Raw genomic sequence first — 18,233 nt, 5'->3', positions numbered from 1 at the left:
GAGAATTACAAAGAAGATAGGAGCAATAACTCTAATTCAAATTTACTGTGTTGTATTGATATATGGCTTTTAAATTACATTTAACTAACACAGTTTGCATACGAAAAAAATGAAACTTTTTAAAAATAATGTGCACCTATTAACCAAGCTCAAAATACACTGCATCTTCTCCCCCTACCCCACGGTATTTACTCTTAAATACTAAAAAGAAAGAGTCTAAAATGTGCCTATTATCTCAGGTAAAAATGGAAACATTCCAGTGGATTTTATGATCTGAATCAGTGACAAAGAAATCCTTAGAAAATTTATTTATTCACATGCGCGTAACTCTGTCTTTCAAGCACAAGGTTATCAAAACAGATTAACTAGTTATAGTCAGATAACTGCAAAAGATTGAAAAGTCAATGTGATTACTCTATTAAATAATCTTCTCCAAATTAAACAGCATAGATCCAATGGAACTCAGTACACTGATAGTACCAATAACAAGGGTCACAACAACCCTATTTCTTTTTTTTTTTTTTGAGACGGAGTCTCGCTCTGTCGCCCAGGCTGGAGTGCAGTGGCCGGATCTCAGCTCACTGCAAGCTGGGACTACAGGCGCCCGCCACCTCGCCTGGCTAGTTTTTTGTACTTTTTAGTAGAGACGGGGTTTCACCGTGTTAGCCAGGATGGTCTCGATCTCCTGACCTTGTGATCCGCCCGCCTCGGCCTCCCAAAGTGCTGGGATTACAGGCTTGAGCCACCGCGCCCGGCCCAACAACCCTATTTCTGACTCTCTGCAGTCATATGTATCAAAATAAATCATGTCCATACTGCTACTAATACAAATAGTAGTGGCCAACATTCATTGAGCAATCAACCATCTATCAGATATTGTTCACAACTATTTATTTGTATTATGCACAGAATCCTACATTTCACAGCACATACGTAGCAAGGTAGGATTGATCCAGATGCTTTGCTTCCCCTCATATTCTTCGCTACACACTTTTCACTCAGTATTTTTGAGACATTCATAAAAGGATAATCATTTCAGAATTAAAATTACAATGAACTGCAAGACAGCATCAATGTTTTTATATACGAAAATAACTTTCAATACTCTATTCACATGGGCCCTAAAATTGTTTCCTAGTGCCATTCATTCTAATTAAATTGTGATTTTTAACATTAGTAGTTTTATAGGACTTTCTGAATAATTCTTTATAAAACTAATAATCCAGAGAAAACATTCTCTGGAAATATTCTATAGAATATTTTCTCTATTCTACAGAAATTTCTATAGAATATTTTCTCTTTCCAGAGAAAATGTTTCTGCGTGAATCTAATTTAACCTTTCTAAGCCTCCTCTTTATGTCAAAGAATGTTTATATTTTATCTGCAAGACTAAAACCTTTTCTCCAGTGAGTCTCTAATAAGGGTGATTTTGCTCCCCTAGGAGTTATTTGGCAATACCTGGAGATATTTTGGTACGCCACAACGTGGGAGCTGTTACTGTCATCTAACAAAGAGATGAGGGATATTATTAAATATCCTACAATCATAGGACAGCCCCAACAACAAAGATTTATCTAATTTAAACTATGTATATAGTACAGAGGTTGAGAAGCCCATTTTTGTTTCTAAAATATTGAGTGTAGTAAGTGCAGTGATTAGTTGATTCACAATTAAAATTTATTAAAATGATCTAAATTATTCTCAGTTCAAACTTCAAAAGGCCACAGACTCCAGCAACTGTTCACATTGAGTTCAAATTGTTATGTATTTATTAAAATATGTGCCCATGCATATATAAAATAAATACTCAAGAAATTATCCTGGGAATCTGCATGAAAAAAAGAACAATTTTAGCATAAGAATTTTATATTTTTAAATTACCTTTCATCAAAACTCAAATTTCTGTCTCCAAATTGTTCTAGCAATGTTTTCTCAATGATTTTCTTTGGTGTCTGGTTCTGGATAAAGTAGACCACGACATGATGTAAACGATAATCAGTTTCTGGTGGGGTGTCTTCTTGGGCCAACTTAACTAACCTTGCATATTCCAACTTAATTGCCTGGAAAAAGCAATGAAAATCACAACTTTGGTTAATTATTTAAACACCTAAAAATCCTTCAATATTACAAGTTTAATTCTTCTTGCATTTAAATTTTTTTTTTTTTTTTGGCTTTTAAAGTATTACAAACAAGGCGGTACATCTAAGAACACAGTCCCATGTTCCACAGTCTCAAAGCATTTCCTGAATAACTGACCACAGAGCTCCTTCAATTTTTTTTTTTTTTTTCAAATGAAGTCTCGTACTATCCCCTGGGATGGATTGCAGTGGTGCGATCTTGGCTCACTGTAGCCTTCACCTCCCAGGTTCAAGCTATTCTCCTGCCTCAGCCTCCCAAGTAGCTGGGATTACAGGCACCTGCCACCATACCCAACTAAATTTTTTGTATTTTTAGTAGGGATGGGGTTTCACTATGTTGGCCAGGCTAGTCTCAAACTCTTGACTTCATCATCTGCCTGCCTCAGCCTCCCAAAGTGCTGGGATTACAGGTGTGAGCCGCTGTGCCTGGCCACAAAGGCCCTTCTTTATCCCTTCACTATATAAATGTTATTTTTGTTTCCACACATGACAGTGGTAAAATAATATGTCTAAACTTACAATGTGAGTAATTTTGTAAAATTTATCAGAGCCTAGTCTAAGTCTATTCACAGACATCATAAGATGGAGATGGCAAGTTTTCCCATTCTGTTTTACCTTTCTAAGCATCAGTTTGAATAAAAAAATTCTAGAGTTGATATATAGCTCCCAACAATACTCAAATCTGAAAGAAAATTGTTCTTAAATGCATAGTCGTATTATTGAAATTAACTTTTAGCTGAATAGCCCACAAATAAGGAATGCAACATCAAGCCCTGGGGTTATAATTATCACAAAAAGTAGTACTTATTGCTTTTACAGTATGTAAATTTTATTAATGTAAGAATAATAACAGTTATATATTATCACTATTATTACCTTGAGGTTTAAACTTAGTTTTTCTTTAACAAGAATATCTCATACAAATAAGGGGAAATAACAAAGACTAATGCATGTTTTAATACACAAGCAAAATCCAGAAAATATCTGACCATATAGAAATATATATAGACTTACACATCAAATATTGCTATGTACAAGAGGACCATATGATTAAGATAAAGCTTTTCATATTCATTTATATTATATTTACATGTAAATTCTAGCTCTAATAAGCATAAACATTTTGAGCTTCAGGCAAGATTACAAAAAATCCATTCAATTAAAAAGTCTTTTTAGTTTAAAAAGTGCATGCCTTTCTTAAGTAATTCTTTGACATCTAGATGTTATGACCTACATTACTGTATTTTACAGATGGGAGAAAAAATAACTGATAAACATTAAATGAAATAATCTAGTTACGTAATATCATACTTCATTAAAAGGAAGGCTAATATGTTCTTTCTATGCAGCCTAAGATTATAAATAGAATAAGGAAACAAATTATTCTAAAATACTTTTCCCTTGAAAAAAACTGACTTTTTTTTTGAGGATATACATGTCATTCCAAAGTCTTATGTGAATAAATAACGCCATAAATATCAACTGTATTTTAATATATAAGATTATCAATGCTCACTGTGTGCCTAGTTAGCACACAAAAGCTTTGCTTAGAACTCATTAAAAATCTTCCTATTATCCAAATTTGGAAAAAAAAGGGGGGGGCACATACAAAATAATCAAAGTATACTGAATTTGAGAATAAATTTAAACATTAACAATTCAATTACTGTTCCTGTTGATACGAACTTTAGACAATGATTGTCACAGGCTACAGGTCGCTAATCTGAAATGCTTGGGACTAGAAGTGATTCCAATTTTAGATTTTTTTCAAATGTTTGCATTATGCTAGTTGAGTATTCCGAATCCAAAAATCAATGATACTCCAATGAACATTTCCTTTCAGTATCATGTTGGCACTCAAAATGTTTTGGATTTTGCAATATTTCAGATTTTGAATTCTGGATTTGGGATGCTCAACCTGTAACAGACTTTTAGAATATTCAAATATTTCATTCATCATACTTTAGTCCAAAATAGCATGAGCAAAATAAAACAAATTTGTAGCGAGTCTCTTAAAATAATATTGCAGGTTTACATACGTGGAATGATCCCACCAAATGGTCATCAATCCCCTACCTACTTTCCAAATAGAAGCTGTTTTAATAAATAGCAGATTTCTATTATAGAACTGAAATATACAATAACTTCTTATACTCTAAGATTATATGTTCACTTCTTGATTTTGCTGAATTTAAGATTCTCCTAATTTTCACAAGCAAATTGCCAAAGTCACAGTATTTTTCAATATATAGGTGTTTAAATCAGCAGAGGTAGAAAGACACTTCTAAATTTCTAGGAGCTATTTTTCAATCACACAAGAAAACATTTTTACCAGCATAAATGCATTTCTTAACTATTTTTATACACTTCCTTTTTAAGAAATTAACTTCTAAATTTCTAGAAGCTGTTTTTCAAACACACAAAAAAAATTTTTACTAGCATAAATGCATTTCTTAATTATTTTTTATACACTTCCTTAAGAAATTTTATGGCTTCTAAAATATACTGGAATCATATTTATCCAAATTCCCAACAGATGTTCCACGCTGGTATATTTAGCAGGATTCTACACAATCTGCCGTTATGAGTAAAGTTAACATTATATTTGTCTCATATTACCTCCTCAGAATCCTGTTGGCAGCCTATGCTAATTATTTTAAGTTAATTATCATAGACACTGCAATGAAATAACCATGCATTTGCTAAATGAAATGTGACACTAGTCATTAGATGACAGAACTGCTTTGTATTTCATTTTTTAACTTTTTTCACTACACCTTTAATCAGGCGCAATGCCATTTATTCAGTCTTATTTCCTATCACCCTGCAACAAGGATCTCCCTTCTATCTAGGTTAGGCTTGTCTCGTCACAAACGCACACATGCCTTCGTTTCTTCTCCATTATGTGTGATAACCTTTCTTGCTCATTCCCCATCTACCTACAGATGACCTATTCAGTAAAATTAGTTTTAAGCCATGCTTTTGAGACCTTGTTCAGTTCTAAAGATGGAAATAAATTCTACCTAGACTTTTCTCTACTTTTCTAAATAATATTATAAAACCATATTCTAAATTTATAACTTATTGACTTAATTTTTTATATAAACACGCTCTCTCTCTCTCTATATATATATGAAGATATCAAATATACAAATATTTATATTCTGGAGGCAGTTAAATCTAATGGGAAACTGATGAAATTAAAATTCAAAAAGCTAGATACGTCATTTATAATTAATTGTGACACAGAATAAGGCACATAATCTTCTAAGTCTGACTGCTCTTATCTCTAAAATAAAGTTGGTTAAGAGAGTTTATGTGTATTTTAAAATGCTTATGGGCTATTTTTAAAAAACTGACAGTGCTAAGAAATGAAGAAAACTTACTTCAAATTCCAGAGGACTGAAATACTACAGGCCATATTCTTTGACCACACTGTAATACAAATAGGAATTATAAACAGAGCTATCTTCCAAGCTAAACACTTAGAAAATTTAAAATATGGCTCTAAATTATTCTTGAGCCAAAGAAATAAAAAACTGTACTAATATGGGAATCTCAGATATCAAAATCTATTGGGCTGTTAGTCAAAAACACTTCCAGGCCAGTCATGGTGGTTCACGCCTGTAATCTCAGCACTTTGGGAGGCCAAGGTGGGCAGATCATCTGAGGTCAGGAGTTCGAGACCAGCCTGGACAACATAGTGAAACCCTGTCTCTACTAAAAAATAGAAAAAATTAGCCGGTGTGGTGGTGCGCACTTGTAATCCCAGCTACTTGGGAGGCTGAGGCAGGAGAACTGCTTGAACCCGGGAGGCAGAGGTTGTGGTGAGCCGAGATCATGCCATTGCACTCTAGCCTGGGCAATAGTGAGAGACTACGTCTCAAACAAACAAACAAAATTAGCTGGGCATGGTGGCAGGCGCCTGCAATCCCAGCTGCTTGGGAGGCTGAGGCAGGAGAATCACTTGAACCTGGGAGGCAGAGGTTGCAGGGAGCCGATACTACGCCACTGCAGGCTAGCCTAGGCGACAGAGTGAGACTCTCTCTCTCTCTCTCTAAATATATATATCTCCAGTTTGAATATAGTTGGAAGGAAGACCAAAGAGGGGAAGAAAACTCACTGGTAGAAATAAGAAAGGTGATAATACAGAAAAAAAATGTTTCAAAATTTCTTGAAGAATAACACATATAACTTTGTTGATAAACTTACAGTATCCTAACAGATAAGAATCTAGAAAAATATAAACTACCAGAACTGCTTTCAGAGGCAGAAAAACTGAAGAGACTCTGTAAAACTTAAAAGTTTGCTCGAGAAATCTGGTAACACGAAAGCAATCAAGCCCACATTGTTTTAGAGTTGGGCTGTTAGGTCAAATCTTCAAGGACCAGATAACTTCTGTGATACCTAAATTGCTACAGGGCCTGAAAAATAAGAGGAAGCCTCCTTAATGGTTATACAAGGCTGGTATAATTTGTATCCCCAAAATTGACAAATACAAAGCAAGAAACTATAGATCAATTTTGTCTATGTACCCAGATGCCAACATCCATAGTCACTTTTGGTAAACCAACAGTGTGGTGTACAAAAAATATATATAACAAAAAATGTTTACAATAATTTTTTTAAAGGTAGATCAAAGTTAAGACCTTAAGTATTAAGAATTAAGGAGTTTATAAGTATTAAGAATTAAGGAGAAATCTGTTCAGCATCTCAATAGATGTATTATAAAATTTCTAAATTTCAATACCAATCAGTTTAGTGGGAAACCCTTATCTAGTAATTTGAGAGCATTTTAACATTCATAAAGTGGAACCAAAACTACACATTGTACATAATAAAACACTGGAGACATACTCATTAAAATCAGAAACTAGACAAGGCGCCTACTACCATTATTTCAGTATTGAGAATATGATAAAAATTTCTGATCACCACAATAAAATCAGAAATGAAACAAGAAAAAAAGATATAGAAAATAATTATCGGGAGACAGTTTACTGAAATAATCAAGAAAATAAAATGCAAAAACCATTAGAAAACAAAGAGTTCAATAAAGTTAACTGAATACCACATAAGCATGTAAAATTAATTAGTTATCCCATCACCGACCCTTTCAATAACCTGGTTAAAAAAAAAAAAGAAAGTGGAAGTAAATGACCCTATTTAAAAAGGCAAAAAAAAATTATCTAGGAATAAATTAAACAAAAGGATATAAGACCATTATGAAATAAAACTGTAAAACCTTACTGAAGAACACAACAAAAGACAATAAAAGTGAAAAGGCATATCATGTTCCTTTTGGGCAAGACTCAAAACAGTAAAAAAAAAAAAAAATTATCTATTTCATGTTAAATTAACACAAAAATATAATTCTAAAAGGATTTGGAAAGGAAGTAGCAATTGCTTTTAAAAAATCATCATAAGAAAAATGAGACTTTCCAAACTTGTTTATAAAAGAACAAAAATTACTAAGCATTCTTCTAACAAAATGTGAAAGTGTATTACAAATGATCTATAATAAGATCATTTGTATTCAGTGTATTGTCCAAAAACAGAAAATTAGATCAGTGGAATATAGAGACCCAGTCAGAGCTACTTAGTACATGATTAAGTATAAATTCCTGATAAGGGATTTAGTATATGCATGATTTAGTGTATGTGTCAAGTCAGCGTGAAAAGTATGCATTAGTCAATATTTTATGTTTAGACTATCTGGATATTTTTCTATTCAGAGAAAACTAAAATCTTCTATCTAGTAATCAAAACAAAAGTATTATAAAACCATTAAAGCAGAATTAAAATTTTGCATAATTTTAAAAGTGATCACAGGCCCAAATCTATTTTTTAAAAGTTGCTATATTTTGTAAGATCTAAGAAATTATGTATAGTAAGACACAAAAAATAAATTTAGAAGACAAATTATAAACCACAAAATATAATTTGCAAATTATAGATGAATCAATTGTCTTAGAAGATCAAATGTTCATTTAACTAAAAAAAAACCTCAATGTAATAAACATATAAAGACGAATGACAGTCAACATAAATACCAATTGCCAAAATACTTATGAAAAAAAAACTGACCCTCACAAAGATCAAAGAAATATATTTTAAAAAATGGGATTACACTTTTAATGTCTTCTTTTAGACAAGTATCAATAGTAGAACAAATTGATGTAACTATATGTAGGCAATTTGATAATATTAGTATTTAAAATCTGCAAGCACTTTGACTTGTCAACTCTGTTATGTTCATGTAAGTGTTCAATAACATATGCACAAAAATGTTCACAATATTGAAAATTACTCAAATATTCAGCAACAACAATGCTAATAAGTTTAGTAAGAATAGGTAACAACTTGGGTGTTCTTTATGTGACAGACACTGCCTGATGAGTTCCACGTGAATTATCTCATTTAACTCTCAAGATAACTCCTCATATAAGTGAATAAACTGGTTCTGATAATTTAATAAATTGCCTGAGGTCACACAATTATTAAATCATAATGCTAGGATTTAAACCTAGGACTTAACCATAGAGACCTTGCTGGTAACAGTTAGTAGGAGACAGAGCTTCCTAAATTAGAGTATGAATAAGTTATCAGTGTGCTGACATATTGCTCCCATCAGCCTCTATGGTGGGTGGAAACGTACTATCTTTCTTCAAATTTGTTGTAACATGCATACCCTATTCTAGGAGAACATTTAAATAAATTTTGATACACTCTAGGAAACAAAGGAAAAATACTGAGATAAATCTACAAATCCTGATATGAATAATTACATATATACGAAAAAGAAACTCAAGAGCAAGAAGCAAATAGAAAGAGTATACTTCTACTTTTATTTATATTATAAATATAGGATGAACGTCTGAATCAAAGTCAGTCTCATCTATCTCTCTAGGATATACAAGGAACAATCAATAGATGCTCACTATGGAGTGAGAATTAGGAAGTGAGAGAAAAACATTTACATTCTACATTTTGGATTATGTATTACTAGTTTACACGTCGCTTTTTCTGGGAAGCCCTCTAGGTACTAGCTCTGTTTTCTCATTTTATGTTCTTTTTCCACATTAAACTGGTTCTTTATCATACTAATTAATAACTCTAATTAATGTTTCTTTCCCTAGCAGAAAATGAGGTTCATTAAGGTAGGAACTCAGTCCATCATTATCCCAGCTATACCCACTGGATTTAGGACAATGCCGTGCATATAAACAGGTAATACCTTTTTAGTATGTCCATCAAGAGAAGGATAGAAAAAAATTATAGTCATAAAACAAAATACTATGAGAGGGAAGAAATGACAACTGTATAACATGGATGAAGCTCCAAACACACAGCTGAGTAAAAGCAGCCAGACCAAAAAGGACCCAGAGTAAAAGATGCCAAGTGTATAAAGGTCAACAAGAAAACTAATGTATATTGTTAAAAGTCCAGATAATGGCTACTTTTGGGTATGGACAGACTGTAGTGATGGGAAGGAGGAAAAAGGGTACTTCTGGAGTACTCCTGATGTTCTACCTGTTGGCTTAGTTGGTGGTCACATGGGTAAACACACATTGTGATAACCCACTGAGTCCGAAGTACAAGTCTGAGAGCCTAAAGGCAGGATGTGTAACTGACTTGAAAGATGAGGCACCTAAAACTCAGGCTACAAATGTACATGACCAAGAGGAAAAGAGTCTTCTTCGGCTAAGCATGGAAACACTGGACCACTGACTTGAATTTAACAAGATGCACGCAGAAGTATTTTTTGCATTAACGATTTAGGCCTGCGTATACTTTTAGGGAACACAATTTCATTAATACTATGTTGATAAATATTTCTTCCCCTTCATATTCCTTAAAAGGCCATGTAAATAAGGAAAGTATCATTCAAAAAACAATTCACTGAGTTGTACTTTTCAGCATGTTTTATATTCTAATAAACATTTTTATATCTATTGAATAAACAAAGTGATTAAGAGACATTTCAAAAGTAAAAAAGGGTGATAAAGTTATGTCAAGTGGGGACCATTATTATGAAGCAATGAAACAACTATTGAGAAAAAATTTTCATAATACAAAAGTATTACTTCAATAAACCCTAAGGGTACTCTAATAGACACTGACAAAATATTTACAAAAAAAAGAAATGTTAATGTCTTTTAAAATAAATGAAAAAAGCTACACTAATCCTGTAATTGTAATTATAATATGACTCTCCCACCTCTACACATACATACAAGCAACCGGTACTTTGGAAATATTCTGTTTTTATCTTCTGGCTTTTATTTTTGCTTATCATAGTAACTTTGTATTGCTTTCTTCTGAATTTCATTTTTTACACAACAGAATCTTCTCTCCGTAAACCACTGTTACTTGGGGATTTTCTATAGTAGAAACTAGTCTTAACCAATAAAGTTAACTTGAGAGAAGGACTCAAGTTAGTGTAGTATAGCCCAGTCTCATCCTCTTGCTCTTTTTTTTCCCCAGATCTGCTTTGCCTATTAACTTTTCATACTGCATTCTTATAGGGCAGACTCTCATGTGGGAGGGCCTGTGGCTGAAAGAGCTCCTGTGACTGGTTGGTAACTTCCTAATTCGGAGGTTAAACTTTAGCAAGTCTACTTATTCAGACCTGTTTCATATAACAAGGCTGATAGTGGCATCGCCGTTTTGATCACTAGCAAACATTTAGAGTATTAAAAAGTTGGTCTAATCATAATACATAAGGAAATCCATATTCAGAAGTACCTAAATGGCACAGAGTTAAAAAGCTTTCTTTCATAGCCAAAAAGCTAATGTAAAATAAACTTGACCAAGATTTTTTCAGGATGTGGCAGGACACAAGAGGTATTGAAAAAAAAAAAAACACAACCAGGCGTGGTGCCTCACGCCTGTAATCTCAGCACTTTGGGAGGCCGAGGAAGGCGGATCACAAGGTCAGGAGTTTGAGGCAAGCCTGGCCAACGTGGTGACACCAGTCTCTACTAGAAACACAAAAATTAGCTGGGTGTGGTAGCAGGCTTCTATAGTCCCAGCTACTCGGGAGGCTGAGGCAGGAGAATTGCTTGAATCTGGGAGTCGGAGGTTGCAGTGAGCCGAGATCACACCACTGCAATCCAGCCTGGGCGACAGAGCGAGACTTCGCCTCAAACAAAACAAAACAAGACAAAACAAACAAACACACAAAAAACCTCTTCCCTCAATTTATAACACACTAAGCACAAAAAAGAACAAAAATTTAAAAATACTTTATCTAATTGAGGGGAACCGGAAGACAGAAGCAGCCACCATGTTAGATTCTGTGGTGTGTACATATTTTATGAATTAATACTGAATGTTGATGATGATCAGAATCAATAAAAAAAAAGGTAGAATATTTAAACATGCCAATAACTGTGGAATGAACAAAAAATGTGTTAAAAGATCTACCTCGCAAGAAGGCCCTAGGCTCATATGATCTTACGAGTGAGTTCTAACTTACAGAACAGATCATTCCTATGCTAACACATTGAAGTATTAAAAAAACAAGAAAGCTCTTAAACTCATTTGCCAAAGCTAACATAACCCTAATTGCAAACATGATAAAGACAGCACAAAAAAGAAAAACATACACCAAATTCATTTAATACAGAACGCAGAAAGCCCAAATAAAATGCTAATGAGTTAAATAGTAAGCATTTGAATTTACAAAATAAAAATTTACTAAGAAAAGTATTTTAAATAAATAGTGGGAAAATTTCTATAACTCTGGGTTAGAGTAGATCTTTTAATATGGCAAAAAAAAAAAAAAAAAAAATCCAAGCAATAGGAAAAGGAACATACTATTTTAAAACCTGTTTAAGAAAAAAGGTACTCTAAATTAATTCAAATAGAAAGGGTAGACTGGGAGAAAATATAGGACACATGTCCATAAAGAGGGTAAGATATAAGAAATGAGTGTACATCTATACCATAGAATACTGTGTGTGTGTACACGTGTGAGTGTGTGTACGTGTGTGTGTATGCAGACAGCTAGTAAAGATAATGTGATATTGTCTAAACTTTAAGAAAGCCCACAATAGATTTCTGAGTGATATAAGTTACAAAATATTATGAACAGTAAAATCTACATTAAAAAAATTTTAAGTCTCTGTATATGTGCATTGTTATAAACAAAAAGAAAAAACAAGATACACAGCACTAAGAATGGTTACAATAGGGCAGTGGCAGAGACTGTCATTGTTAGTTTTATTTTAGACACCTCTATAGTACTGAATACAACTGCATTTTTTATATATTACTTTCATTTTTTATATGAAAAAAATTTTAGGGTGACATATTATCAGCTGGAGTTGTCCAAATGCTTGTACCTTTACCAAAAACATGCATTAATTAGAAACAACTTGATGTATGTTTCCATAGGGTTATACATATATATATTACACAATCACAGGTAAAAATGTACGAAAGCTTCAGAAATTTTATAAACATATACACACACTAAAGAGATAAAAAGGTAGAAAGAGGGTTTTGTGATAGTAATTATTAGGTTAAGCCAAATGAAACTGTTAATTTTGTTACTCCAAAATGGTACTGACAATTTCTAACAAATGAGTTTAAAAAATTATATTAGCAAATAAAAGTCCTTGACACAGACATGGCACACTCATTTTTCTCATTTTTCATCTCCTACTATATGTGGACCAGAACTGGACACATAAGATAAACTTCGTGATAATACTAACAATAATAACAGCTAAATTCCGAGCATTTACTATCAACCAGATACTACTTTAAAAGCATAACACTGATAGAATTTATTTAAAGCTCACAATGACTCAATAAAATAAATAGTTATTTAACACCTTGGGAAACTGAGATACAAAGATTGAATACTTTGCCCAAAATCAAACCTACAAAGCAGTTGGCCAAGGCAGTCTGGCTGCTAATATCAACCTATAAACTACTTCCTTCCTAATGTACATTCCAGCTATTCTTGTGTTTTTCCAGCGGGGGAAAAAAAAAAAAAAAAAGGCAGGAAAGGGAGTATCAGGATAGTAAGGAGAATGGTTAGTGAAATAGAAATACTGTAGTAATTATTTTTAACATCTGACAGAGAGCACAAGTTTATGTTATGAGTAAAACATCAAACTCGACTCAAACATCTCCAAAGCTACTTGAAAACTTTGACCTCAGATTGACTGAAGTTTATTAACTACAGTATTTATTGAGATTATGCACAGAGTTGCAATATAACATAACTTACTTAAGAAAATACTCTGTCCCTCTTTCACAAACTTGATTCTTGCCCATACTTTCTTGCTTTACTATCAAAATCATAGAGCAAACCAAAAAAGAAAAATATATGAAATACAGAAAATACACAAAGGAATAGATGCAAAGGGAATCACCAGCATGATGGTGAAAGGAGATCTCAGGTTACTAGTTATGGATCAGGAGAAAAGAAAAACCAATAGAGATTAGGGCAGGTCATAAAGCTCCAGAATAGATGTCCTAAGAAGATAAAATTGATAAAGGCAGAATGAGAGGAGATTTAAACAAGCAGTGGACAGCTTTAAACTAAATCAGCAATGCACATAAAAAACGAAGCAAATCAAAAAACAAAAAAACTACGTTTAAGGAAAATGAAAGTTGAGGGAAAAATGGAAAGTAGTAATATTTATAATACAGTTTAATCATATATAGCATACATAGTAATACTACAAATGCAGAATTCTGATATAATCAAAATTATAAGATTTTACACGTGTGTGTGTGTATGGGGGATGGGAGCTGTGTCTCTCAGTGTATGTATGTGAAGCAGGAAAAGAAAGAGAGCTCATCATTCATATTCCATAGAAGCAAATTCAACAGGTAATGTGTAACTGTGAATAAAAAACCCAAGCATTCTATTTAAAGATATGAATTAATGCCAAACAGATTAAATAACTGAAAGTCATTATCCACTGGGGGCTTAGTAACTGTTGCAATATATACAGTTAGGTGATTCTTTATATGCAGATATTAATTTAATAAAAATGAGATTTCCAATTCAACATAAAAAGACCCAACCTGGTCAGAAATGACAATGGCACCGTAAATCATAAATAACTTTTCCACAAGAAATAAAAACTTTAGAGGACACGTATTGTGTTTTTTTAAGAAAAGAAAAGGTAGACTATCTGGGCATAAGAATGAATTTCTAATTGTAAAAATTAAGAAGTCAGTAAGAAAACAAGAAACTATAAAAAATGTATTAAAACAGGAAAGTATAAAAAATGTACTTTTCTTCTTTTTTTAACAGTGGATTTTCAACCTTTCTCACGGGATCAAAATAGGCTGATCAACTTGTCCTGGGACCAGTTTGCTTAGAACTTTCCCAGTTTAGCACTTTAAATCCTGTAGTCCAGGAAACCCCTCAGTCCTGGGCATATCAGGAGAGTTAGTTACCTTAATCCTAACAAATCCAAAAATGCTTATTGATATGTCTACTACTGCGTACAAGGCTTTTGTTTTGCACTGTATACTGAAAGAAACAGTGAAAAAAGAACCAGTTTTTGAAAGATCAAGTTGGATGATGCCAAAATACAGAAAATGAAAAATTTTAATTTTTAATATCAAAAAGAAATGCATAGGTTACCGTAGCAAATTGTACCTCAAAAAACCTGCTTTTTAAAACCACTAAGAAGGGTTTGAAAAGAGTGAAAAGAAAAACTTGAAGATTTTTGGTTAACATAAATAAAATGACAGAACATACGTGGTATTTTCATCTTTCAAATCTGTAAAAGCAAAAAAATTGTAATCAAAACATTGTAAAGCTCTGATATTAGAGGGAAAAAGATGTGGGTAAATCATGGACTAGTGTTCAGCCTGATGTTCTCGCATGTCTTGAACTGACTAGCTTATCAAAAATTAATTATGGGGAAACATAAAAACAATATAATTAAATCATTTTATAAACACAAAAAGCAATTTAGTACCTAATGATAATAAAATTAAAGAATATTATGATATTGACCAATAATATGAACAATGAAGATAAAATGAACTATTACCAAAGGCAATTTACTCAGTTCTTATTATTGTTCATTAATGTCCTCATTCCCTTCAAATAAAAAACACAACTCAAATTTCTGCCGACAAATCAAAAGGACACTATTAGAGTGACTCAAATAAAAAGATTTTTTTTCTTGAATTACCTGGATTAAGAGAAAAAGAATCAGTGTTAGATTAATGAATACATAAAAGAAAACCCTAGGACATCTGGTGGCCATAGGAAAAGAGAAATTATACAGAAAACCAAACTGAATTCAAAGAAATAAAATATTTTAAGAAGTTTAATTTTGAAAAAGAAAAGAAACGAAAAGGAAAATGTTCATTGTACCTTAAAGAACCCTGCTTCAGGGCCACACCTGTCATACACATTCCTGGATTTACCTATCGCCATGATAATACCTTGCATGTTCGGTGTCATCATGATCTGCCACAGAAGATAGTTAACATTAAAAAAAAGTTTTTAAACTAAAATAATGTATTTACATGCAAGCTGAAACTCCTTTGTTTTCCATATTTATAAATCAAATGTTGCATTTTTAAGACCAAATTTAATCCAATACACATGTAAGCACCTTTTAAGCTCATCCATACAGGGCACAGCTGGCTCATATGGTGCCTTTGTGCAAACTGCAAAAAGGCATCCTCTCTGAATTGCAGAATTTGAAAAAGGCACCCTGCTTTTAGACAAACAAATTTTAAAATGTGCTATCATCTGAGTGAACTATTTAGAAAAAGCAACATCCTTTTTTATCAATTAAAAAAGGTACCTCTTCCTCAAGCCTCAGAGAGCTCAGCATGAACTCAATTTGCTTCCCACTTCTGCCCCTTGTCTAGTCATTCTTGCAGACTGTACAACCTGCACATCCCTGAGCAGCAGCCCTGTATCCACAACTCATTTTTAAAAGTTCTAATGCACATGCACTATTAAACTGTCACTGCAATAAATTTTAAAAAACAATGACAAAAGACACAGCTCTGTCAATAGCATAAGCACTTGCACAAAAGATAGTGTTAAATGATTAATCACAAATTCAACTTTTTTTAAACAAGAGAAGGCACATCCTAAAACAAGTACTTAACTGCTTGATCAATAAATTGATAGGTTTATTAAAAACATGCCAGGTTCCGTAATTTTCAAGAGCTAGCATGTTTATAAAATAGTTAACTGGAACAACGTAGAGCCATTAAGTACTAAATACTTAAGCATTTTTTTTTGTTTTCATAATAGATTATTTTTAGCTGTTTACATTTTAAAATAACTGCAGAGTGAAATTACTCAAGGCCCTATGAAGCTATCTTATAGCGATCAACAGACTGCATCCATTACCTCTGATTCACTGAACCTATTACTCATTGTATTTACTTTGGATTATACACTGAGAATTGCAATATATCTAACATCTGCTTGAGAAAACTCTCCGACCAGTTTATCTCACCAATCTGCTTATCCTCGTTATGCCTGTGATTTCTTACACTGGTACAGTAATATGTCTTTATGACACTTCTGACTTTGGTGATTAACTCTAGCACGACAGTAACACTGGAGTAAGTCAGAAAAAAAGTTACGTGAAAAAAACTAATATAAATGCAATTCTTATCCAAACCCATAAAAACTAGAATCCAACAAGCGTTTTATCAAATCACACCCCTTCCCCCACTTCCCAGTAGTTATGGCCTTCTCTGTGTTCCTGTTCAAAACAGCTTTAGTGGCCGTTCCTCAAAAAGAGTAATATTAAGAGTCTCAAGAGAAAAGTGGAAAAGGAGAGAAAATAATCTGATAGAATAAGACAATAGATCATTTTCATCTGGATTCCAAAGAACTAAATCATGAGAAACAAAAATGCCTCCATACTGTTGGAAAACTAAGTAAAGGAGAATTAACAGTGAAGAGATAAGAATAAAGATGGAGGTCCTACTAACAGCAGGCACTCAGTAATGCTGATGAGTTATTCACTCACAGTCACACGGAGAGGCTGTAGTAGCAAAAATATCAATTATCCATCCTGCAATCATGCTGTGGGATTTTCTGGCAGGAGGTAGTGGGCAAAGTATTATAGTAAGTAATTCCAGTAAAACAGGAATGGAATATAAAAAATTGTTTTTAAATCCAAAAAAATTTCATACTAATTAAACAAATCTTATTGTAATCTGTGAACCTGAAAGTAAACTGGTACTATTTCTGCGTAAAAGAATTAACTCCAGAAATAGAAAATTCTTTTGACAATTCCATACGTTTTCTACTTAAATTTTCATTTGAAATTCAAAGTTCTGTTAATAATTGGTAAAGTAATTTTGGACTATAAGGGGGCAAAGCTGTATGTTATGTAGCAATAGACATTAAGTATGAGGGTGCAGGCATGCCCAAACTATTTGTATTAAATAGCAAAAGTTAAGTAGCAATGGTGCAGAGGGCTGTAAAAGGTACCTCGTCATCATACCCCCCCTCCTTTGATTCAATCATAAATTTCCCTACATGAGGGATCGCCACCTCTACAACTCGCTGATTAGAAAGTGGTTGGCTTGTAGTATTTTCAGGTTTCTGCAGAAGGAAATCATTAATATAAACATTAGAAAAGAGAACAGTGGAGAACAATGGCATCCTTGCACAACTGTGCAACCTGCACACCCCTAAGCAGCAGCCCCGTATCCATATGACTTATTTTCAGAAGTTCCAATGCACATGCACTATTAAACTGTTTAAGCGTATACTCTTAAATCTTTTAAAAATATCTGCATTTACTTGGTAGGTATCAAATGAAACCACTTAAAACTGAACATCAGAAGCAAATGCATTCATCAAGTAGTAACACAAAATCTACAGTTTTTCCTTTATATCCTCAAACTGAGTATTACCAATATCATAACATTTAGAACTTTTAAGTATTTAAGATAAAAAATAGTGGAGTTGTATTTCTATCATTGTCTATATAGCTGACAATTTTTTAAAAAGTCTTATAGCTCCCAAAAACCTTTCTTGATATCTCAACCAAAATAAGATATGACCTCCTCTAAACTCATCAGAATTTGTTGGTTTTTTTTCTCTTATATAGTTTTATCCCT

General features: G+C 32.9%; 1 protein-coding gene across 3 annotated transcripts in view; it reads right to left on the bottom strand.

The window, feature by feature from the left end:
- USP25 (ubiquitin specific peptidase 25) overlaps positions 1–18,233 on the bottom strand; it is a 145,837-nt gene that overhangs the window by 14,046 nt on the left and 113,558 nt on the right. The window contains exons 19-21 of one of the 3 annotated variants that reach the window (XM_033232183.1): positions 17,599–17,712; positions 15,502–15,597; positions 1,882–2,060 (exon numbers count right to left, since the gene is read on the bottom strand). In XM_033232183.1, coding sequence (XP_033088074.1) covers positions 1,882–2,060; positions 15,502–15,597; positions 17,599–17,712 — 389 coding nt within the window. The remainder of the gene's footprint in view (positions 1–1,881; positions 2,061–15,501; positions 15,598–17,598; positions 17,713–18,233) is intronic. The other 2 variants (XM_033232184.1, XM_033232185.1) reach the window with 2 other exon arrangements.

The sequence above is a fragment of the Trachypithecus francoisi genome, unplaced genomic scaffold (assembly GCF_009764315.1).
Source record: "Trachypithecus francoisi isolate TF-2019V2 unplaced genomic scaffold, Tfra_2.0 Lachesis_group14, whole genome shotgun sequence".
Lineage (NCBI taxonomy): Eukaryota > Metazoa > Chordata > Mammalia > Primates > Cercopithecidae > Trachypithecus > Trachypithecus francoisi.
The sequence above is the reverse complement of the archived record's forward strand: the minus strand, read 5'-3'. Positions and strand labels throughout refer to the sequence as shown.